The 26,003-nt window shown below is 36.7% G+C and overlaps 1 protein-coding gene across 2 annotated transcripts in view; it reads right to left on the bottom strand.

The window, feature by feature from the left end:
* DPH6 (diphthamine biosynthesis 6) overlaps positions 1–26,003 on the bottom strand; it is a 188,550-nt gene that overhangs the window by 71,025 nt on the left and 91,522 nt on the right. Inside the window, exons 4-6 of one of the 2 annotated variants that reach the window (XM_061157628.1) lie at positions 19,995–20,068; positions 14,201–14,319; positions 7,616–9,415 (exon numbers count right to left, since the gene is read on the bottom strand). In XM_061157628.1, the coding sequence (XP_061013611.1) occupies positions 9,228–9,415; positions 14,201–14,319; positions 19,995–20,068 (381 nt within the window). In that variant the 3' untranslated portion in view covers positions 7,616–9,227. Of the gene's footprint in view, positions 1–7,615; positions 9,416–14,200; positions 14,320–19,994; positions 20,069–26,003 lie in introns of those variants that run through there. The other variant, XM_061157627.1, reaches the window with a different exon arrangement.

Raw genomic sequence — 26,003 nt, 5'->3', positions numbered from 1 at the left:
AACCAGTAAATGTAATTTATTTGGGAATTACATGAAGCTTTTAACAAGGTCACATGAGACTACTGGGAAAAATAAATAAGCACAGTCTTTGGGAAGAGAGGCCACAAGAGAAACTTCAGTCATTAATTGTAAAACTTGCTAAGTAATGAAAACAAAGTTTCAGGGCCAATTTCTCTTTTCTTCCCTAACACTGTGTTACCTCTTCCAGACACACAGTTCACCTTCAGTTTAAAAAAAAATAATTTCACTATAGACAAGATGTGGAGTAACAGTAGGGAAGGACATGTGTACATGCTTAGTCACTTAGTCGTGTCCGACTCTGCGATCTTATAGATTGTAGCCCACCAGGCTTCCCTGTCCATGGGATTTTCTAGGCAAGACTACTGAAGTGCCTTGCCATGCCCTCCTCCAGGGGATCTTCCTGACCCAGGGATAGAACCCAGGTCTCCTGTATAGCAGTTGGATTCTTTACCATCTGAGCCACCAGGGAAGCCCAAGAATACTGGAGTGGATAGACTATCCCTTCTCCAGGGATCTTCCAGACTCAGGAATCAAACTAGGGTCTCCTGCATTGCAGGCAAATTCTTTACCAGTTGAGCTACCAGGGAAGCCCGTAGGGAAATGTCCTTCTAAATCATGTGCTTCCAAGTCAAGAAAAACAAACAAACATATAGCAAGAGACCAACAAGCAAGGGTAAAATAAACATGTAACAAAATTTTTACCTAACAAGTGGAATCTGAAAGCCATAACTAGTTTAAAGTTCTCTTCATGTTCCATGTAAGCTTCAGATTTTAATGAAAACTAAGAAGTCATAATGAGACTGATTTTTATGTATTTAAATGAGGGCTGTCACCTTCACAGTGGCCACCTTTGCACACTATATATGCTTATTCCAGTAGAATACATATTCGCCTTTAATCAATCAATTTCCAAAATTCTCTCTATAGAACTGCCCTCAGAGCAAGTGGCATATTGTTCTAAAGTTACCTAATGGGGGCAAACCTTTACCCTTCATGAATAGAGCCATAAGTCTTTGGGGAAGGATGGAATTTCCTCCCCAAAGCAACCTTAGTCAGCTCAGTTCTTCAACCTCAGATTACTTCTTTTTCAACATGAGGGGACAGTTTTACATAAGAAAGAGCAAGGACATGCAGTAGAAGCTTGAAGAAAGTCACACAAGGGCCTACCGCAACCTCCTAATGCCACTATTTGAGAGCTTCAAATGTCAGAAAGTTCTGATACCAAACCAAGATTTGCTTCACTATACAGCTTCCACTTTCTCTTAGAATTGTTCTCTGAAGCAACAGAAAGTATCAGCAGACTTTCAAATACTATGGACTGCTATAAAAATATCCATTCTCCTTGGCCCAGTAACCTGCTGCCTTCACTTCAGCCTAAATATATGGTTCCTTTAAACAGTCCTTGAAAAAGCAAAAGAGTCTCAGAAAAACATCTACTTCTGCTTTATTGACGATGCCAAAGCCTTTGACTGTGTGGATCACAACAAACTGTGAAAAATTCTTCAAGAGATGAGAACAACAGAGCTTCTTACCTGCCTCCTGAGAAATCTGTTTACAGGTCAAGAAGCAATAGTTAGAACTGTACATGGAACAGACTGGTTCCAAATTGGGAAAGGAGTACGTCAAGGTTGTATACTGTCACCTTGCTTATTTAACTTATATGCAGAGTACATCATGTGAAATACCAGGCTGCATGATGTACAAGCTGGAATCAAGATTGCCAGGGAAATAACAATAACCTCAGATATGCAGATGACACCACCCTTATGGCAGAAACCGAAGAGGAACTAAATAGCCTCTTGATGAAAGTGAAAGAGGAAAGTGAAGAAGTTGGCTTAAAATTCAACATTCAGAAAACTAAGATGGAAGTATCTGGTCCCATCACTTCATGGCAAATAGATGGGGAAACACTGGAAACAGTGGCAGACTTTATTTTGGGGGGACTCCAAAATCACTGCAGATGGTGACTGCAGCCATGAAATTAAAAGACACTTGCTCCTTGGAAGAAAAGTTATGACCAACCTAGACAGCATATTAAAAGGCAGAGATATTACTTTGCCAACAAAGGTCCGTCTAGTCAAGGCTATGGTTTTTCCAGTAGTCATATATGGATGTGAGAGTTGGACCATAAAGAAAGCTGAGCACCGAAGAACTGATGCTTTTGAACTGTGGTGTTGGAGAAGACTCTTGAGAGTCCCTTGGACTGCAAGGAGATCCAACCAGTCCATCCTAAAGGAGATCAGTCCTGGGTGTTCATTGGAAGGACTGATGTTGAAGCTGAAACTCCAGTACTTTGGCCACCTGATGTGAAGAACTGACTCATTGGAAAAGACCCTGATGCTGGGAAAGATTGAGGGCAGGAGGAGAAGGGAATGACAGAGGATAAGATGATTGGATGGCATCACTGACTTGATGGACATGAGTTTGAGTAAGCTCTGGGAGTTGGTGATGGATAGGGAAGGCTGGCGTGCTGGGGTCGCAAAGAGTTGGACACGACTGAGCAACTGAACTGAATTGAACTAAATGGTCCTCCTATGGCACCATTTCTTGTCCCTTCAATGTTCTGGTCACTCACCACTCACTGAATTATAGGTGTTTCTGTTTCCCATCTTACTCCAATCTTTCCCCCGGTTTAAAAAAGCAATTTCCATTCCTTAAAGGAAATACAAGAAACATAAAAAAAAAATTTTATTTTTTTCATATTTAACATTTTCTGGAGATATTTGATTATTTGTCAATATCATCAATAATTCATCATTGGTTTTATTTTCAGGTCCCCTCCCCCCCACCAAGGAATAGATTTTGCCTAGTCTGAGGATCCAAATATTTATCCTGTTTGTTAATGCAACCCCTCAGATTTCCTTAGCTGCTTCAGCACCTACTTTGTACCTACAATTTACACATGTAAGTGTAAAATCAAAACCTCAAAGATTTTTCTCTCAAGTCCTAGTGTTAAGCAATATCACACCCATTCTATGTTTTGAAGCTGGTTTTAGGGATTAAAAATCAGAACTCTATATTACCTCCATTACATTTCACCTGGTCAGATTTAGTCTCTAGTTCCAGCCAATAATGCGAGTCAGTATTCTGATTCTATCATTCAAAGTATTAGTGATCCCAAGAACCTCTGTGTCACAAATTTAATCAGCGTACCATGCAAGTGCTTATTCAAATAATTGTTTAAAAGACTGAAAGAGCAGGACAGAGAAAGAATGATGTGATACATCAACACAGGCCTTCCTACATGTTGATACTAACGTATTATCAACTTCCTATGAGGTTTGTTTAATTAAACGTGAATTAATTATTAAGCCATTTGTTTTATCTTTATTTGCAGACATACATTCTTACACACTCACACTCTGATGCTTTATACAAAAGATGTCTTTGAAAAACTGTAAGTTAAATCACATTTTAAATATCAACAGAATTCAATATTGTAAGGATTTCTGTAATGAGAAAAAACCTATTCCTGATATAAATAACATTTTAGTAATGTTGTTTTCACTGAGTATTGGTGTGTAGTTTTTATGAGTGAGGAGTGGCAAAATCAGAATAGTGATTAACAGGAGCTAGATTCCAGGAGATTTTGTACAGAATAGATAAACCTACACTTTGGGGGGGAAAAAGAGAAAAAAATAATTTGTTATTGTGGATCTGTGTCTTGGAAAAACATTAAACCTTTTTAATTTGTAAAGACTGAATTAAAAATTATCAAAATATAATACTTACTTGTTCAAATATATATTGTTTAAGTAAACCTTGAATTTTTTTAGTGCGGTAAACAGAATGAAGGACAACAAAGGATGGAAGTAGTCTTAAGTCATGTTAATGCTATTGAACTAGGGAAACAGAATAACTGCATACCATCAGCAACATTCATTTCTGACTGTAGTCTACTACTTGTTAATCCATTCATTGTTTCTTTGCATATAAAGTACATATAGTTATTTACCTAAAAGATAAATGGACACCCTATACTTTAACATTTTTGCTACTGATATGTTAAACAACCTTCATACGTGGGAAAAAAAAAAAGTTGCAATTATTGAAGCACAGCTGAATGGCCCCAGAGCACACAGACTCCATTAAATTTGCTTACATCTAATTACTCCCGCCTAAGGCAGGTGACAAATTTATTCTTATAAAATCTTTCTTTATCTAGTACCCAAATAATAAAATGAAATAAAATCAGTCACTTTCAATCTAATCACTATGTAAAACTATTTGTAGTATAGCATTTGCTCTTTAAGACCTTATAAAGATGGGCTTTGTGCAATAATCATTATAATTATGTTTTTAATTCCTTAATACAAACATTTTCTCCCTGAAAAACTGGTGTAAGTCAATTATGAAATCATCTATTATCTTTCAAATTAAACCATTTGAGTCACTTAAAAACACTGTTATTTTGAAATTGTGATACTATTCTAGTATCCCAAATCATAACTATATCTCATCTGAAATACCTGAAAAATCTTTAACAAAGCAGATAAAAATGTGAGATTAAAAGTATAATATAGGAAGTAAAAAAGTCCCAAGATTTAACCACAATTTAGACACTGACTTTTCTGAACCTGTCAAAAAAGAAAAATACATCTCCTAGCTCCACTGAAAACCACAGGCTTAATTGTCTTGCCTATATTCCATCTGCTGCATGGAAAACTTCCAGTGATTTTTAGAGGTGGAAATAGAGAGGTGAATTTGATTTATGTTGCAGCACAATTATACAACAACTCTCTCTTTTTGCATAACAAGAAAATAAAACAGTAAAGGAAATATATGAAAAACAAACAAGCAAGCAAGCACGTTACTTACAAAAGGAGAAAACTCAAAAATTATCCATAAACATGTGTTGACTTTCATATGTTAAAGCAAAAGAAAGACAACCTGAGCTCAAGAAAAAAAAATTTTTGAAATACATACAATTCCTGAATAAATACTGAAGACATATTTCACCAGAACAAATTAAGAAAAAAAAAAAAAAACAGTTAAGGGAAGGGAAGTTGTAACATAAAATAACTGGTGTCAAGAACCAAAACCCAGTCAGATATATAATTGTGTCAAAGAAGTTCTATAAATCAGATCATGAAATGCAAATGTTGACTCTAGAAAACACAGGGCAAGAGGAGAAGGGGGGTGACAGAGGATGAGATAGTTAGATGGCATCACTGACTCAATGGACATGAGTTTGAGCAAAGTCCTCTGGGAGATAGTGAAGGACAGGGAAGCCTGGCGTGCTGTAGTTGATGGGGTCACAAAGAGTCGGACATAGCTTAGCGACTGGACAACAACAACAACATACATATGCATTGCAGGCAGATTCTTTACTGTCTGAGCCACCAGGAAAGCCCGTGTGTGTGTGTGTGTGTGTGTGTGTGTGTGTCTATATATATAAAATAACTATATACATAGTAACAATAATGTGTGTTCAAACTTCAGGGAGTAGAAACTGGGGGAGAAATATTGGAAAAAGTAAAGAATGTATACCAAACACATACAGGCAAGGATTCAAGTTCCTTTAAATTAGAAGAAATAAGAATTGAATGAAGATACCTTGTCAACACAAAGAATCAGTAGCATTCTCCCATGAGAATGCTTTGGAGGCAGGATTCTGAGTCTCAAATCCCCTCAAAGATACCTAGTTACCAATAAAATTGTCTGACTAGAGTGAAATCCCATCAGGTCTCTTCTGGAATTGGCAAACATTTTCTACAAGCCAAACAGTAAACATTTTGGTTTTTGTGGGCCATATGGTCTCTTTTGCAATTACTCAACTCTTACACTGTAACAAGAAAGTATCCACAGACAATATGTAAACAAATGAGCATGGCTATATTCTTATAAAACTTTTTTCTATTCACCTTTATTTTCAGCTTATAAAATAGAACATATAAGGCCCATCATGTTAAACATATTATTGAAAAAAATACAGCAAGCCATTTTGAATCAAAGGTCAATCCTTAGTATCATTGGGATATAAGGATCCCAAATAGGACAGTTTCTGGACTGTCTATGGGTTAGTCCCTTAAATTCCTTATATTGATTAGAAAGGACTGAAAAGGTTTTATTGTATTTTTTGTATTAATATTTTAAAAATTATAAGCTGAAAAATAATTTTGAAAAGATTAAAGCTAATTATAATTAAAGCTAATTAATCCCTCTTAGAACAATGTGAAACATTAAAATATCCCACAGACCAAAAGATAGAAATTTTTTTTTAAAATCATGAAAAATAGTTAACTTTAAATGATAAAATGAAAATGGATAAGAAGAAAAATTAAGAAATTACCTACTGACTCACCAATCTTACTGAGAATCTCTCAGACAACAGAAAAAGAGGAAACACTTCTAAGTTTTATGAGGCCAGGGTAACCTTATTGCCCGTATATGTCACTACTAGGAAAGAAGATTATATCCTTCTTTTCAACATGCATGCAAAATTCCTAAACAGTGTGAGCAAACTGAATCATGCAATAAAGAAAGGGACTATTCATTATGGAGTGTTATATGGCAATAAAAAGACATCAAATACTGATCCAGGCTATAATATAGATAAACCTTGAAAACACTATTTCAGGTTTGGAAAGAAGCCAGTCATGAAAGACAACACACTGCAGGATTCCATTCATAGGAAATGTGCAGAATAGCAAATATATAAAGACATAATGATGGGAATGTACTATGAATATACTAATAATTGGACACTTTAAATGGGTGAATTGCATGGCATATTAATTATATGTCCATAAAACTGTTATAAATAGTGTACAGTATATAATAGTTATAAGCTCAGACAAAACAGATATAGAACTTTTAAGAGATAAGTGAAATTCAGGAGAGCACATGTAAAAAATTATTTTTAACTATTTTCAACAATTACAGTGATGGTGGGGTATTAGCGTTGTGATTCTGAAACTGTTTCACACATTGTGAAAATTTTAATATCCATATTTATTAACATGCTGAAAGTCAACATGAATTTCTTGCAGCAGAACAGATAATACTCATACAGACAGTAAAGAGATAATTCCATTCTGGTTCTTCTTGGTGCCAGCTCTTTACTCAGAAGCAAGATGATGAGAATGAGATGCAATCTTTCAAATAGTTGCATCCTCTGTAGGTAAGGTATAAAGCTGCATATTTACTTAAGAAAAAGGGGACAGTTGTTTCCCGTCTCCTTCTGAGAGATTCTTTGGAAAAGTAAAAGCAAAGACTTGTGCCTTCATTTTGTAATGTAAAAAAAAATCTCTCTGGGGAGGAATAAAACTAGTGTCTCCAGTTTTACAACCCAGGAGATGTCTCCAAGGTCCAGGTCTCATCCCTCCACCCTTGAAATGTAAACACAGACCTCCAGAGAAGTAAGTCTCTCTGGAGTCCTCTCTGTCTATTCCATCATACATTAAATTCTAATGCGTGCTTTTAACTGAGGTCCCAAGTTGCTGTAAAATTTGCTCAGAAAGCCCTAATTGTGCAGAAGCACAAACGCATTTTCTCTACAACCCTACTTATATAATATGGTACAAAATAAACGAGAAATTGAGTTAAACCAAAAGATTGGATTGTCAAGTCAGATTCAAACAAATCTGAGACCTTATTCAGCACCAATTTTTACTGATAATTTAAAGAACAGAAGTAAACAAACAACACAGTAAATCAAGCAGAGATCAAGGACCATCAGAACAACTCTCCATGTCCTTCACTGTCATACTCTGTCATACATATGCTCTGTCATACATATATCTGTCATACATATATCTGTCACACATATGCTCTGGCACAGGAGGACATAAAGAGTCAATTAGAATTAAAGCACCATTCTTCATTTCTTGTCCATCAAAATCAACTTTCTTTCGCATACATTCACTTTCACTGTGACTAGGGTGGTGTGACCAGAGATATTACTGTTCAATTAAACTGTGGATTCCATCTTGTTTGAGGATTTACCTGTATCCCAGACATCACAGTATAGGTTTTAGCAGCCATTGGTTTCCAGATGTCATTGTGCAACATGCTCTCTTCAGGTCAACAGTGTTATTCCTTTATCTGTCCAATCTCCACCAATGCACCATGAAAAGGCAAATTTCATTTAGATCTGTGGTACTTGGGCCATTAGAAAACAAGCATAAGGGTCACATGTTCAGTAATGTCTTACCATAATCTATGATAATGGCAGTATGCTAACTGGCATCCTTAGCTTGGTTTCTGATACTCCTGATTGTTGATCTTTAAACACAGCAATTTCCATAATGATTCGAATATCCCATAGTCTCCTCTGGGTAAGTATTTAGGCCCTATTCCAATACTGTTGACTGACACAATGTTCCATGAAAGTAAATACTCTATTATTAGTCCAGTTATTTAGAGCTCTGTTGTCCCTCCAGGGCCATTTCTAGATGTAGTCAGTCTCCTGGAAAAGAGCTCCCTCTAGTGTCTATATTTGGACTAGTAAGTTCTTTTCATCATGAAGAGCTTTCAGGAATATTATGTATTTTGGTCCAATATAGAACCGAAAAGACAGGATCAAAAATCCATACAGAACATCTAGCACAGTAGAGGAAATAGTAATCAAGCCACAACACGTGTTATTACCATGGTACATTAGTGACATTTGTATAGTTTACAAAAATGGTTTGTACACAATATGTAAATCTCATGAGATTATCAATTAGCATATTATACCAAACACAGCTCTTCCTGGCCGTCACAGGTTTTCCATAAATGTACTTTGCATAACTCCAGAGAAGTGTTATCAGTAACATCAATTCATTGTATCTCTAGTAAGTCCATCTCCCTCAAGAGCAGTGTTCCAATTTCCTTAAATGAAGTCCATTCAGTCCAGTTCACTGAGTTGTGTCCATTCTTTGCGACCCCATGGACTGCAGTACACCAGGCCTTCCTGTCCATCACCAACTCCTGAAGATTGCTCAAACTCATGTCCATTGAGTCAGTGATGCCATCCAACAATCACATCCTCTATCGTCTCCTTCTCCTCCTGTCTTTGATCTTTCCCAGCTTCAGGGTCTTTTCCAACGAGTCAGTTCTTCCCATCAGGTGGCCAAAGTACTGGAGCTTTAGCTTCAGCATCAGTCTCTCCAATGAATATTCAGAACTGATTTCCTTTAGGATGGACTGGTTGGATCTCCTTGCAGTCCAAGGACTCTCAAGAGTCTTCTCCAATGCCATAGTTCAAAAGCATCAATTCTTCAGGTCCTAGCTTTCTTTATGGTCCAACTCTCCCATCCATTTATGACTACTGGAAAAACCATAGCTTTGACTAGATGAACCTTTGTTAGCAAAGTAATGTCTCTGCTTTTCAATATGCTGTCTAGGTTTGTCATACCTTTTCTTCCAAGAAGCAAGCATCTTTTAATTTCATGGCTGCAGTCATCACCTGCAGTGATTTTGGGGTTGACACTGTAGTGATTCTGCAGTGATTTAAATGAAGTCCATTACATTCACATATTCTATATTTGAAGGACTAGATCAGGCTATAGTATTAGTCTCTCAGTCATGTCTGACTCTTCGTGACTCCCATGGACTGTGTGGCCCGCCAGGCATCTCTGTCCATGGAATTCTCCAGGCAAGAACACTGGAGTGGGTTGATATTTCCCTCTCTAAGATCAAGCTATGACAGGCGGTAAAAATCTGCTTTCCATTATACCTAGGTAGGTGTCTTAGCAACATACTGTTTTGTTTTATGCCCACAAAGAATGAAAAAGCTCTACTGTTCAGAATTTTTCACCTATATAATTCATTAGTAATTATCATCAGAAAAATGATCAGAACAGTAACTATAGACAACAAATCAATAACTGAGTTATAGTAAATAAACTACCCCTACACTGAACCATCAACTGGAACTTTGTCCTTCTGTTGCTTCAGATTGCCCAGGTAAAATCTTCAGGTAAAGCTCATATATCAGCAACTTCCATTCTCTCTAGAAAAGAGGTCCAGAGTTTCCTCTCAACATAAGTAGTTAGTATTAGATCTGAGAGGGATGCCTTAAGTGTGTTATTCTCTAGCTCAGAGGGGCTGGCATGGAGGTCACATGATTGCACTCTGCTAGAATTGTAATCTACTTATAAGTGCTTTCCCATCTCCTCTGATACCCTTGAATTCCATTTACAACCTGTTTTGACCTATACCCTTTCCCCTATGATTGGCCTTTCTGGCTCAGTAGGTGTATTATAAAACCATGGGAGCAGTAAGAAAGCAGCCTTGTTAACACTTCTCCTTGGACTCACTCCAAGGTTGATATTACAGATTTTGACAGATAAAGAATCACAGGACACATGGCCCTGTGTTTAGACATAGGCCTTAATTTACCTCTGTGGGTGAAGCTGTGACATACTCCCAAGAGTCTTTAAGGATAGGCACTGTCAGATTCAGTAGTGTTAATATTGTGTTTTCTGCACTGATAACATTTTCTTTTGGTATATGTAACTTTAAGCTCAGGCCTGGGACCAAGACATCAGGCAAATCAAAAGAAAAAACTTGTAAAATGGGAAAAACAGATAGTTGTATACTTAAATCATCCCCCATCACCTCATTCTTACCTTCCAATCCCAGAAGTATTCCGAGTAGAATCTTGGCATTACTTGCTACCATAGTCAATGTTAGCATTAAATAATTTAATTAAGCTAATCATTAAATCTTTTTTTCCTTTCTGGCCATTTTAATTAACTAGTGCATCAATTTCCTGTTTCAGTCTTCAATTATATTGCTGCTCTACGGATGTTAACAAATGTAGCACACCTGTGAGATATTTCTTGTCCATTTCTGTGTATTTATAGCAGTGAAATGTATACAATGGTCAGATTATACTGAAGTGGGCCAAAGAACGGGGAATTGGCTGCTCCAAACTTTAACCATACTTCCCAACGTTGCCTCAGTTAAATCTGGCTTAGTGTTAAACAGGTATCATCCCAGTTAACACTCATTTGCAGCCTCTTGGGGCTTTTGGTAAAGGCCCAAGATAGTCTACTTGTCAGCTAATATTCCAGTTCTTGGCTTTGGGAAATTTTTTTAATTCACTGCCATGTTTGTTTTCATTTTTAAAATGGCTTTAAAATAAAATACACCAATTTAAAATTTCAGTAAATATATACAGGCATGCAAGCATCAACATAATTATACAGAATATTTCCACCACTCTAAAAAAGTTAATGAGAAAAGTTGGATGCTGTCATCTTCCCACTCTGCAGTCAGTCCTTTCTCCAACTCCCAGCATCTGGCATCCAGTTACTTACCATGTGTCTATAATTTTCTATTTTTAAAATGTCACATAAATGGAATTATATAATATGAGCTTACTTGTGTCTCACAACTCTCAATTTTCTCTCAATTCTCTACTCTCTTCTTTGATTAGTGGGTTAATAGAAGTATGTTGGTTAATTTCAAAATGTCGCGTGGGGATTCTCCAGATACATCTCTGTTAATTTTGTATATTTGGAGAACACATATATATCTTTTTTCCTATGTTTTCATTTTCCTCCTTTTTGCCTCCTTTCTTTTGGATGGCTTGGAAGTTTTGTTTGTTTTTTTTTTAAACGATGTGACCCTATGCAAGGTAACTAAGTTGGAAGATCTGTTACTTCCCCCTGAATAGTTTCTTCACTTCCCAAGAGCAAGGTTTTCATGACCTACTCACATGACATCATTTATGCCAATGGATCTGTGTTCAACTTAATGAATTTAAAAAAATCAGACATATTTATGTAATCAAAACCCAAATCCAGATTTAGATCATTGCCAGTATCTCCCTAGTCAATACTTGCCCTCCTGGAGATAACAGTTTTCCAGATTCTTAACACTGTAGATTCATTTTTTTCTATTCTTGAATTTTATATGGTTGAATCATACAGAATATGCTCCATATATGTGTGTGTATGTTAGTTGCTCAGTTGTGTCTGACTCCTTGCGACCCTATAGACTATAGCCTGCCAGACTCCTCTGTCCATAGAATTCTCCAAGCAAGAGTACTGGAGTGGGTTGCCATTCCCTTCTCCAGGGGATCTCCCTGACCTAGTGATCAAACTGGGTCTCCCACATTGTAGGCACATTCCTTACCATTTGAGACACCAGGGAAGTCCTAATATTATACATACACATACCAAAAAAAGATGATCAGCATCACTCCAGTGGTATCTCTGGGAAAGGGAATGATTGGCAAGAGAAGAGTTGATAGAAAATACAACAAATTTTTTCTGTATCGTGAAAATTTACCATATATGGCAAGAAAGTTTTCATGTAATACTTATACCATTAAAAATAAATATTTCTAAATGGCAGAATTGTTCTGAAATCCAATAATGGAAATAGTGTTTAAATAAGTCTAAATATCAGAAACATCAATAAATACTAAGTCATTAATATGAAAATTTCATGAGTTCACTCATACCTGTAAGACACTGAGGTTATGTAACACAATTATTAGAAATATGTTTCTATACATCCACACAGAGCCAACCCTCATATAAGACCATTGCATAATTTTATGGCCACAAAACTTTGCTGACACCTTCTCCACATGGAAAGGTCCTATTGTTCCATTTGTTTTGCTTAAAACTTCTTCTGAAAATTAAAGTGTGTATATGTTGGGGGCAGGGCAGGGGGAAGCCTGAAAACCTACACTGCATCATTTATATCTGTGTCTTTAGAAGGAATGTGCCACTCAGCAAATCTTTCTTTAATAGTGTTCTTGAGAATAATTTCTGTCTCTGTACACCTATAGTCAATCAATAGAAACTATGCTATAAATGTTAAAATCAGATCTATATTTTGTCATTGGAATGTCAAGGACAAATCAACTTGGTTTTATACTTTACCCAAAAGTTTAATACCGTTAATCACCATCTCCAACCTTTACACAGAGGTGCACACACATACAGACACACAAATGAAAAGTAATATCAGTCACAGTAAGGTCATATTCTATAGCTCTGTTTTCCTAACAAGGCAGGTTCTCTCAGGGTTATAATCTATTCCATTTTCTAGCAGTATTAGGGGTAGAATATGCACTGTCCAGTGAAGTGTCACATGAACTTCAATATGGAACTATGCAATCTTAGAAAATCTGCAAGTGGGCAACAAAGAAAGTGACAGCATACTCTGTACATTCATAGGGAAACTCAAGACAAATATATCTGTAGTGAGAATTTCAATCATAAGAGTTGCTGAGCAACATTTTCTCAAAAATGAGAACACAAAACCACCTTATTTTTTTCTTTTTAACAGCTAAGGAGATCAACTGCATGTTCTCTAAATAAGGCTTTCCGCTAAAGATAACACCTTCATTTCCACAAGAAGAGAGTAGCTTGGTGTTTACCAAGAAGAAATACTATGGAATCTTCCTTTTAACGCTGTTTAAAATGTGAATGTATTTGTAACATCTTCCACAGCTTGAGACCTTGTTATTTCAGAGATCAGCAAGGTATACACTATCAAATGAGGTATATGATTTAGGCTTTGAGAACCCTGAGGCTCCAGGGCATTTACTGTAATAGGCTAGTGAAATAAATGAATTGGGCTCAAACCCCATGGTTTCTTGAACATGAATATAATTATAAAAATTCAAAACAACAAATTAAATGTGTTCACATGTAATATCCATATTTGAATCAGATTACCACCTGCCTGTTGTGTCTATGCTAACTGATCAAATGACACTGTCTCAAACGTGAATTTCTCATTGTCTTCAACAAAAATCCACTACCCAGCATATTTCTGATACCAGAGGGTCAATCTTTCTAGTGATGCTTAGCATTATTCAAGGTGTGTTAAAAAAAAAGATAAAAATATCATGTGTTGTGCCAAATACAGATTTTAAAGAGCTTCAAAAAATAATCAATCTATACTTTTTGTTCCCTATGAATCTGAATTCCATATCTTATAAAAGGAATTTAAACTGAAGGACTACAATATAATACCAATTTAGAGACAGTTATACATTTAGGAACAAAAAAGAAAGCCAAAAAAGAAAAAAGACTCACTACTAATCACTTTGGTAAATAATCAAAAGCCCATTCTAAAACTTCCCCTTACTCAATTCCTTTAGCTTATAACTCCACATTTTTATATTCTAAGTCAATCTTCCTTTTAAGTTGTAACTGTTTATTAGTGAACTCAGAATATCTGAGTGGTGACAGACAGCTCCCTTGAAAGTCTGGCTACATACCTAGAGCTGCTACTTTTATGATGATTGCTTGAATGTTAGATGATATCATCTCTTGGAGCAAATCTTCCTGGTTTCTCTGCCAAAGGTAAGTTAAAGGCTGGAGATTAAGCCTTTTACACCTATAAAATAATTTTTAAAAAAATCACATAACATTTTAATGTTCTATACTTAGAGCCATAGCAATTACTTTGATTTTAAACGTACTGCTTCTCTCAAGGATTTTAGCATATAAAATACTTTAAAAAGTATGTTTTGTATAATGAAGTTTATGTATATAACATAAACATATTTAATTTCCACAAGCTATTCCTAAACACATAAAATGAAATCTCCAGGCAGATTAGAAATATTAATTTTAGGAAGACTAAATCTATGCAAAAAAGTTTCCAAATGCTAATGGATGATTATTCTTGTTTTTAGAACTTCCTTAGGAGTCAAAAGTGCAAAGCTTATGCAAAATAGGCAAATAACTGTATCCTAATAAAATAATCATATTAATTAGGATAAATTTATATCCTAATAAATAGGAAATAATCATATACTGATTAAATTTATAATATCTATGGTTATATGAACAACTCTTACCCAACTTTGAAACTTTTTTTAAGGGTAGAGATAAATTGAAATATGAGTTAACAGATAAAAATTATCTATGATATATATAAAATAGACAAACAACAAGGGTTTACTGTGTAGTACAGGGAACTGGAATTATAGTCAATATTTTATAATAACCTATAATGGAAAATTTAGAACTGGATATGGAACAACAGACTGGTTCCAAATAGGAAAAGGAGTATGTCAAGGCTGTATATTGTCACCCTGCTTATTTAACTTATATGCAGAGTACATCATGAGAAATGCTGGGCTGGAGGAAGCACAAGCTGGAATCAAGATTGCTGGGAGAAATATCAATAACCTCAGATATGCAGATGACACCACCCTTATGGCAAAGTGAAGGTGAACTAAAAAGCCTCTTGATGAAAGTGAAAGAGGAGAGTGAAAAAGTTGGCTTAAAGCTCAACATTCAGAAAACTAAGATCATGGCATCTGGTCCCATCACTTCATGGGAAATAGATGGCGAAACAGTGGAAACAGTGCCAGACTTTATTTTGGGGGGCTCCAAAATCACTGCAGATGGTGACTGCAACCATGAAATTAAAAGACGCTTACTCCTTGGAAGGAAAGTATGACCAACCTAGATAGCATATTAAAAAGCAGAGACATTACTTTGTCAACAAAAGTCCGTCTAGTCAAGGCTATGGTTTTTCCAGTGGTCATGTAGGGATGCGAGAGTTGGACTGTGAAGAAGGCTGAGCACCAAAGAATTGATGCATTGAACTGTGGTGTTGGAGAAGACTCTTGAGAGTCCCTTGAACTGCAAGGAGATCCAACCAGTCCATCCTAAAGGAGATCAGTCCTGGGTGTTCATCGGAAGGACTGATGCTGAAGCTGAAACTCCAATACTTTGGCTACCTCATGCGGAGTTGACTCATTGGAAAAGACCCTGATGCTGGGAGGAATTGGGGGCAGGAGGAGAAGGGGACGACAGAGGATGAGATTGCTGGATGGCATCACCTACTCGATGGACATGAGTTTGAGTAAACTCTGAGAGTTGGTGATGGACAGGGAGGCCTGGCGTGCTGTGATTCCTGGGGTCGCAAAGAGTCAGACATGACTGAGCGACTGAACTGAACTGAACTGATAATGGAAAATAATCTGGAGAAAATATATGACTTTGCTATATACTGAAACTTTGCTATACCTACTTTGCTATACACTGTTATACTTTGCTATATACACTTTGCTATATACCCGAAACTAGCATAATACTGTAAATCAACTATACTTCAATACAAAAGAGAAAAAAGGTGAAAAGATATTTTAACAAAAACAAGCATAAAGAATTAAGAATAAGCATAACTATAATGACAGCAAAAAAAAAAAAAAAGAATTCATGTCTGAGTGAAAAGAAAGAAAACAGTAACAACAAAAAGTGCATACGCTGAGCACCTAATATGCTGCAGGTATTGTACTACAAATTGTACATTATGGTGCTGGAAGAAGAATTTGGATTTTGGAGTCCAGACAAATTTGAGTTTGAAACTTCCTCCTAAACTCACTCGCTGCATGATTTTAACAAGTCAAAGCTAAGCTTTAATTTTCTAGTTCATATATAGGGACAAAAATATTTCTTTCCAAAGTTCTTAAGAAGACTACAATATTAGAAAGTGAAGTCAGCCTTTATTCCTCTTTTCCTCACATTCTACTTCTACCACAATGCAGAATACAATCGCTCCTCACCAGTACCGCTGGTAACATGCTGGTCGGAGCCACCACTATCTTTCAGCATACAGGATCCTAGTTCCTGACCAGGGACTGAACCCACCCCCATGCAGTGGAAGCACAGAGTCTTAACCACTGGACTGCCAGAGAAATTTCCATTCTTGTCCTTTTAAAATAATTTTCAATATAATAGTCGGTGTGATCCTTTTAAAACATAAATGGGTCATAGGATTTCTCTGCTCTAGTCTCCCTTATCACTCCTAGTAAATAAGCCCTGCAAGGATCCCACACTGGTCGGCTCTCAGACCTCACCTCCCACTACACTCCAGCCTGCCCACCCCTATTCCCCCAGCCTGCTCACTCTTGTCTAACATACTTGCCATGTTCCCTACCTCCCTCATTTGCTTCATGCCTTTAGTTAGATATAACTTCCTAAGGGAGGATTAATTAATTAAAAATAATATAGATTAACTGATAATTAAAAGTAATATAGATTAAATTGTTGCACAATGCCTGGATAAACTAGGTATTCAATAAACAGTATAGACAAGTGATTCACTCAAGTCACACTGTAAGTGGTTGAGCTCAAATATCAAGTGAAAAATATAGCTCTAAGCTCCACTATCCCTAGTGTCAGTACGGTTTCCTGGATGACTACTCCAGGAGACATGGAACTCTCTGTCTTGCAGAAAATCCCAATACTTATTAAATGTACCACATATTTGGTCATTTGCTCATACATGGTCTTAAGAAATATTAATACCACTTTTTTTTTCTTGCACATATACCTTGACTTTCAAAGAAATCAAGATCTTCCTTAATGTTGAGACTGTTTTATATAATTTTCCTTTGTAAAATGTCCTGAGCATCTAAATCAATGCTGAGACAATGCTGAGGCATTTAATAAACATAAAATAATAAAACTGTAACTACCCACATAACACAAGCATTACAGTTTTTGCTGTCCTATCACCAATATTTAATGTCTACTAACCAAATTTTTTTCTCCATATTTTTGAGGTAAAGATTTTTTGGTTGTTTTTTTGAAGAAAATTTTATTCCTTTCTGGCTTTACTGGAAAATTCTTGGTTGTTTCTTTGGTATCCCTGATCTATTGAGTATTTTTAGACTTAAGTCATATTTCTTTGGGGTCTTCCCTGGTGGTGCAGTGGTAAAGAATCTGCCTGCCAATGCAGGAGATTCAGGTTTGATCCCTGGGTGGGGAAGATGCCCTGGAGAAGGTAATGGCAGCCCACTCCAGTATTCTTGCCTGGAGAATCCCATGGACAGAGGAGACTGGTGAGCTACAGTCCATGGGGATGCAAAAGAGTTGGACATAAGGAGCCTAGTAGGCTACAGTCCATTGGGTCAAAAAGAGTCGGACATGACTGAGCGATTTCACTTCACTTCACTAGCGACTAAACAACAAGGTATTTCTTTACCTATTTAAATTCTTTAACAGTATAAAATATCATGGTTGAAATACTTTCCTCTGTAAATCACTACTGTATTTGAGCTTGTGACATCTATTAAACTCTTTGTATCTCGAAAATATAATGAAGAAATTACAAATTGGAGATTGGCTAATTCGAAACTGAGTTTGTAGACCAATGGCTCCCAATAAAGAAAGTTAAGTCGCTCAATTGTGTCTGACTCTTTGCAACCCCATGGGCTGTAGCCTACCATGCTCCTCTGTCCATGGGATTTTCCAGGCAAGAGTACTGGAGTGGGTTGCCATTTCCATCTCCAGAGGATCTTCCCAACCCAGGGACCAAACCTGGATCTCCCGAACTGTAGGCAGATGCTTTACCATTTAAGTCACCAGGGAAGATTAAAAAACAAATACTGCAGATATGCTTTTTTTTCCCTCTTTTTTGGTGCTGAAACCCAGGAATGAATAGATGTGTTTTATGGTATATAGTATGGTTAAACTATTTGTTGAACTGTACCTGAGACTGCATTTTGAGAAACAGTTTGCCTCCATTTTTGAGTATCCAATGGGCCCCTCTCTCATGTAGATATAAAGTGGTTTCCCAACAGGAGCACATTTTTATTGTCTCCATAAAGCTTTCATAAATAGATGTCAGCCCTACCTACAGTTTGGCTACCAATTAAATCACATACTTCTGAATTTATTCAAAAGCAAAGATTTTACACAAAATATTCTCGGAGAATATGACTTAAAACTGGATGAGAATAATATTACTTTTAACATTTGGCTAAGGGATATGCAATCCATCTCTATCTATAAATCAGTTCAGTTCAGTCACTCAGTCGTGTCCGACTCTTTGCAACCCCATGAATCGCAGCACGCCAGGCCTCCCTGTCCATCACTAACTCCCAGAGTTTACTCAAACTCATGTCCATCAAGTTGGTGATGCCATCCAGCAATCTCATCCTCTGTCGTCCCCTTCTCCTCCTGCCCCCAATCCCTCCCAGCATCAGGGTCTTTTCCAATGAGTCAACTCTTCACATGAGGTGGCCAAAGTACTGGAGTTTCAGCTTCAGCATCAGTCCTTCCAATGAACACTCAGGACTGATCTCCTTTAGGATGGACTGGTTGGATATCCTTGTAGTCCAAGGGACTCTCAAGAGTCTTCTCCAACACCGCAGTTCAAAAGCACCAAATTCTTTGGTGCTCAGCCTTCCTCACAGTCCAACTCTCACATCCCTACATGACCACTGGAAAAACCATAGCCTTGACTAGACGGACCTTTGTTGGCAAAGTAATGTCTCTGCTTTTTAATATGCTATCTAGGTTGGTCATACTTTCCTTCCAAGGAGTAAGTGTCTTTTAATTTCATGGCTGCAAAACCATCTGCAGTGATTTTGCAAATGCAGGCAGACAGAACACAAGGAAAATTTTTTCAAAATCCACATTATTATCTCACATAGGGGGTGGGGGAGATGGGAGGAGTAACAGTCTAATAATTCCTTTAAACTTGAATGGGTTTTTATAGAAGTATTTCAATCTCATGAATATTCTTTTGTAAGAACTGAGTTTGAAGAACCAAAGAAGATATTACTTAATGTATTTTTTCCTTTAAAATATTACTACACTACTTCTATTTGCTCCTGATTTTTATTACAAATGATAATGAGTTAAAAAATATTAAAAAGTTACACCATTTCAAATTAGGGAAATTTGAGAATAATACTTCAAAAAAACCTTTGCTTCAATTTTTATTATAATTTTTCCTTATGGTAAGTAAGTAAGTTTTCTCATGCATAGATATAAAGATAGAAAAAAGAGTAAAAATGCAACTTTTGTTACTTAGGGCAATATATTTAGTTTCATGGGACACGTGGTGATGGTGGTGGTTTAGTCACTAAGTCGTGTCTGACTCTGCGATCCAATGGACTATAGCCTACCAGGCTCCTTTATCTATGGGACATGTAGAATACTTTATCTATTTATTATTTGGGTACAATTATTTATTTTTCATTAATTCTCATTCTTAAATTACTACATTTAAAAAAAATATAAAACAAATTAATGTTCTCTTACACATTTTCTACTCGAACACGCTGATAGTCAGAGAGTATAGCACCTACTGATATTCCCTCTACTTCTTCTTTTTCCTGAAAATAAAGCAAAACATGTTTAAAAAAATAAATAAACATGTGACTCTGTATTATGTTCTGAAAATTATAAGTGAATTGTTTCATTTAGAAAACCACTTGAAACAGAATAATTTACTGAATATACAATCCACATTCAGGGGAAAAAAAGTATATTAAAAAATATATGTTTAACTCACCCTCTCAGGTCTGGGGAGAAATAATTATTCTTTTTACCAAAAACCCCAATAACTAGAGACCATTTTCGAAGGAGAAGATAAAGGCAGTACTTTTAAAATGTTTTCTCACTTGATATCCCTTTAAGATTCACTGATGTTTGATAGAAATTTCTAAGAAATTTCTATTTAAGGACAATGTTTTCTCAGATTGAGTAACTTTAAAAAAATTGAACCAATGGTTCAGTTCAATCTCTCAGTCATGTCTGACTCTTTGTGACCCCATTGACTGCAGCATGCCAGGCTTCCCTGTCTATCACCAACTTCCAGAGTTTACTCAAACTCATGTGCATCGAGTCAGTGATACCATCCAACCATCTCTTCCTCTGTCGTCCTCTTCTCCTCCTGCCTTAAGTCTTTCCCAGCATCATGGTCTTTTCAAATGAGTCAGTTCTTTGCAGCAGGTAGCCCAACTATTGGAGTTTCAGCTTCAGCATCAGTCCTTCCAATGAATATCCAGGACTGATTTCCTTTAGGATGGACTGGTTGGATCTCCTTGTTGTCCAAGCAACTCTCAAGAGTCTTCTCTAACACCACAGTTCAAGTGCATCAATTCTTTGGTGTTCAGCTTTCTTTATAGTCCAACTCTCACATCCATATATGACTATTGGAAAAATCATAGCTTTGACTAGATGGACCTTTGTTGGCAAAGTAATGTCCCTGCTTTTTAATATGCTGTATAGGTTGGTCATGACCTTCCTTCCAATGAGCAAGTGTCTTTTAATTTCATGGCTGCAGTCACCATCTGCAGTGGTTTTGGAAGCCCCCCAAAATAAAGTCTGCCACTGTTTCGAGTGTTTCCCCATCTATTTGCCATGAAGTGATGGGACCGGATACCATGATCTCAGTTTTCTGAATGTTGAGCTTTAAGCCAACTTTTTTACTCTCCTCTTTCACTTTCATCAAGAGGCTCTTTAGTTCCTCTTCACTTTCTGCCATAACGGTGGTGTCATCTGCATATCTGAGGTTATTGATATTTCTCCTGACAATCTTGATTCCAGCTTGTGCTTCCTCCAGCCCTGCATTTCTCATGATGTACTCTGCATATAAGTTAAATAAGCAGGGTGATAATATACAGCCTTGACGTACTCCTTTCCCAATTTGGAACCAGTCCATTGTTCCATGTCCAGTTCTAACTGTTGCTTCTTGACCTACATATAGTTTTCTCAGGAGGCAGATCAGGTGTTCTGGTATGCCCATCTCTTTAAGAATGATCCAGAGTTTGTTGTGGTCCGCACAGTCAAAGGCTTTGGCATAGTCAATAAAGCAGAAATAGATGTTTTTCTGGAACTCCCTTGCTTTTTTGATGATCCAGTGGATGTTGGCAATTTGATCTCTGGTTCCTCTGCCTTTTCTAAATCCAGCTTGAACATCTGGAAGTTCACAGTTCACATACTGTTGAAGCCTAGCTTGGAGAATTTTGACCATTACTTTGCTAGTATGTGAGAAGAGTACAATTTTGCGGTAGTTTGAGCATTCTTTGGCATTGCCTTTCTTTGGGATTGGAATGAAAACTGACCATTTCCACTCCTGTGGCCACTGCTGAGTTTTCCAAATCTGCTGGCACACTGAATGCAGCACTTTCACAGCATCATCTTTTAGGATTTGAAATAGCTCAGCTGGAATTCCATCACCTCAACTAGCTTTGTTCATAGTGATGCTTCCTAAGGCCCACTTGACTTCACATTCCAGGATGTCTGGCTCTAGATGAGTGATCACACCATAGTGATTATCTGGGTCATGAAGATCTTTTTTGTATGGCTCTTCTGTGTATTCTTGCCACCTCTTCTTAATATCATCTGCTTCTGTTAGTTCCATGCCATTTCTGTCCTTTATTGTACCCATCTTTGCCTGAAATGTTCCCTTGGTATCTCTAATTTTCTTGAAGAGATCTCTAGTCGTTCCCATTCTATTGTTTTCCTTTATTTCTTTGCATTGATCACTGAGGAAGGCTTTCTTATCTCTCTTTGCTATTCTTTGGAAATCTGCATTCAAATGGGTATATCTTTCCTTTTCTCTTTGCCTTTCACTTCTCTTCTTTTCACAGCTATTTGTAAGACCTTGTCAGCAAACATTTTGCCTTTTTGCATTTCTTTTTCTTAGGGATGGTCTTGATCACTGCCTCCTATACAATGTCATGAACCTCTGTCCATAGTTCATCAGGCTTTCTATCAGATTTAATCCCTTGAATCTATATGTCACTTCCACTGTATAATTGTAAGGGATTCCACTGTATAATCATAAGCAATGATATAAGTAGATAAAGGAATACAATGATTTTTATCTGTATCTTAAAAAAAAAAAAAAACGATTGGCAGAGGAACATCCAGGAAGTAGAGATGATAGAGGATAAAGAAATCTCAAATAAGAAGGACACAATGAAATCTTGTCAACAGAGTTACAAGTCAGAACACCCAACAGTATATTCAGCAGTATTCCCCACAGATGAGGGCTAACCTATATCTATCTAGCACACCCATTAAAAATGTAATTTCAAATATGATCAAGTTTCCAGATGAAAGCTAGAATGGATTAAAAAGAAAAGAAAATTAATCAAGTACCTTGATGGATATGGACAACACAGGGATTTGGAAGGACAGGCCCAAGATGAGAGTTAATGAAAGGAAGTATAAAATAATACACTAAGGGAAGACTCATACACAACACAGGTATAAATTAGGGAACTGTTATCTAGAAAACAGATATGAAAAAAGCGACTAGGGGTGATTACTAATAAACTGAACAGAAATTCTCTGAATAGGCATAAAAGAAAAGTCATCCTAGACATATGGAGTACAGAAGAAACTACTTCAGAGAGATATTTCTTTACTAACACTCTGGTCTTTCCAAACTTGAAAACCTACAAAGTACAACAGCGTTTCACATAAAAATAAATGTAATACTTTGAGATATTCTAAAATAACCTTGAATGTCCTAAAACGATGCCATAATAAATAAACAAAAATGAACAACAGGAATCTCTCATGTCTTTGAAGACTAAAGCAAATTTAAAATTTCTACTCTAACATGATAGAGAAATATCTTCCCAAATTTGCTCAAAATAAATAGATTCTCCAGGAAAAAAGCTATTTCCTTTGTTTTCTTATTTCAGCAACTTTGTAAGAACATTTGCTTGTGACCTTTCTCTAACCTTCCCAGCCACTTTATTTTTATAAAAGTCATTGTATTAATAGAAAAAAGGCAAAGTGTAGTGTTTCTTGTTACATGCAAATATGGCATAGATGACAGAGTAGTGAGTGATATTATCAACAAGATCAAAATTTCAGCTATATTCTTATACCATATATTGTTTATCTGAAGTTCTGTCAAAAGAAAATATAAGGTCTTGAATATTATATATAGGTGTGTTTCTGTGTGTGTTTCTCAATAGATCATGAAAACAAGTATCAGTCATTGAAGTTTTCTTTGCACACTAAGTCAAGCCACTTTAATAATTGACATTTATTATATATTTAAAATGGGTTAATGTTCTATCATTCTCATTTATTATTCACCATAACCCCAAAATAATTATTATTTAATTCCTTTTAGTCTACATGAAGTCTCTGGGATTCTCTTCTATTTCTATCTCTCATTTTTTATTTCATAATATTGAACTAATCAGTTCTAGAATTATATACCCAGCTAAATTTGGCTGTTCTTCGATCTAAGCTACCTAAATAAAGATTATTAGTTACATTTTTTTTCAACAATCATCATTACTACTACCCATTAGAAATTCAGTCCTATTACCTATTTAGCTCTGTGATTTTGAACAAGTTATATAATTTCTCTGTTTCTCAGTTTCCTTATCTATATAGTGAAGATAATTATAGCTCTGTTTTCGAGGGTTATTATGAACACTGAGTAAAATAATACAGAAAAGTAATAGTGACAAGCATCTAGTAAGCACTGAGTAAATACTTTCTTCTGTCACTATAAATCTTCTCTATTATTACTAATATTGTTCTATGACTATTTCAGCTACTACTCCTACTACTAACCACCACCACCGCCACCACTACTGTTACTACTACTACAACTAGATAAAGGCCTAACTTGACAGACAAAGCCCTTCATTCCTGGGCTTTAATCTCTTGCTCATTATCACTTTTTAACAAAGGTAAGGTTCCCCAACTTGTAATAGTTAACTTTATGTGTCAATTTGACTAGGCTAAGGAGTACCTAGATTGAACATCTAGTACCTGATAAAACATCATTTCTGTGAAGATGTTTCTGGAAGAGATTATGATTTGAAGTGGTAGACTGGGTAAGGAAGATAGCCCTAACCAATGCAGGTGAGCATCGTCCAATCTCTTGAGGGCCTGAATAGAACAGAAAAGTAGAGGAAGGGCATATTTACTCACTGGAGCTGGGACATCCACCTTCTGTCCTCAGACATCAGTGTTCCTGGTTCTAGGGCTTTTGGACTCAGACTGAGATTTACAACACTGGTCCTCTTGTTCTCAGGCTTTTGGGTTTGGATGGAACTATATCACTAGTTTTTCAGGCTCCCAGCCGGCCAGTGGCACAGCATGGCACTTTTCAGGTTCCATGATCAGATGAACTAATCCCTCAAAACAAATCTCTTTCCATATATCTTTATATATTCTATTGGTCTTGTTTCTCTGGAGAATCCTGACTAATACACAATCCTTGACAACCAACTCTACAGTCCAGTTACAAACTTTTCAAACCTAGTGAGCCCCGAATAATCCAAAGATTAAGTAAGACTTTTGTTGAACCCTTATCATTCAGAACATATTACTAATTCTGAAGAAAGACAAAACAGATCTTTAAAAGGTAAATATCTAGCAGATAGTCAATCTAGTCTGTAGAAAATACAGAGCTAAGCTCAGGTCCTAATCTGTGACTCATACCATTTGGGGGAAAAGTTGGTAAATTAACAGTGTGTGTGTGCTTCCTACAAGTCATGGCACCCTCAGGGTCATATACTGAGTCCTCTTCTCACTCTGCGCCCTGTTTCTTGAGGTTCTGGTTTGTTTCTGTGGCTTCAACTTCTCCTACATGCTGACAGCACCTCCATCTTTCTCTAAACTCTCTTGAGTACCAGAGTACAGCTGTTCCTTGGTATGTGAGGAGGATTGATTCCAGGACCCCACTGTGGATACCAAAATCCTAGGACGCTCAAGTCTCTTATATAAAATGGTGCAGCATTTAGATATATATACACATTCTCTCTAAAGAGAGAATACCTTAATAAAACAATGTACTTGTCATATAATAGTTATAAATACAATGACTAGATTAGCCAAGCAGACATCACGAGCTTATTTGTTGCTTAGATCACTGTTTTCCACAATTTCGTCAATATGAAGCACAACTGCAAGACTGCTGGGGAGCTAGTCCAGGCAGCTCTCTGACCTACCTCACCAATTGTAACAACAGAGTAAAAATGTTAGTTGCTCAGTCATGTCTAGACTCTTTGTGACCCCATGGACTATGGCCCACCAAGCTCCTCTGTCCATGAGATTCCCTAGGCAAGAATACTGGAGCGGGTTGCCATTTGTTTCTCCAGGGGATCTTCCTGACCCAGGGATCGAACCCAAGTCTCCCACATTAAAGGCAGATTCTTTACTCTCTGAGCCAACCGGGAAGGGTACAACAGAGAGGTCACTTGCAAAAACAGACACATACACATTAACTGGTACAAAACATAGCTTCATTATTACCATTTGTACACCTAACCTGTATGTTCA

This window comes from Dama dama, chromosome 12, assembly GCF_033118175.1.
Source record: "Dama dama isolate Ldn47 chromosome 12, ASM3311817v1, whole genome shotgun sequence".
Classification (NCBI taxonomy): Eukaryota; Metazoa; Chordata; class Mammalia; order Artiodactyla; family Cervidae; genus Dama; species Dama dama.
Note: the sequence above shows the minus strand (reverse complement) of the source record. Positions and strands in the feature narration are given on the sequence as shown.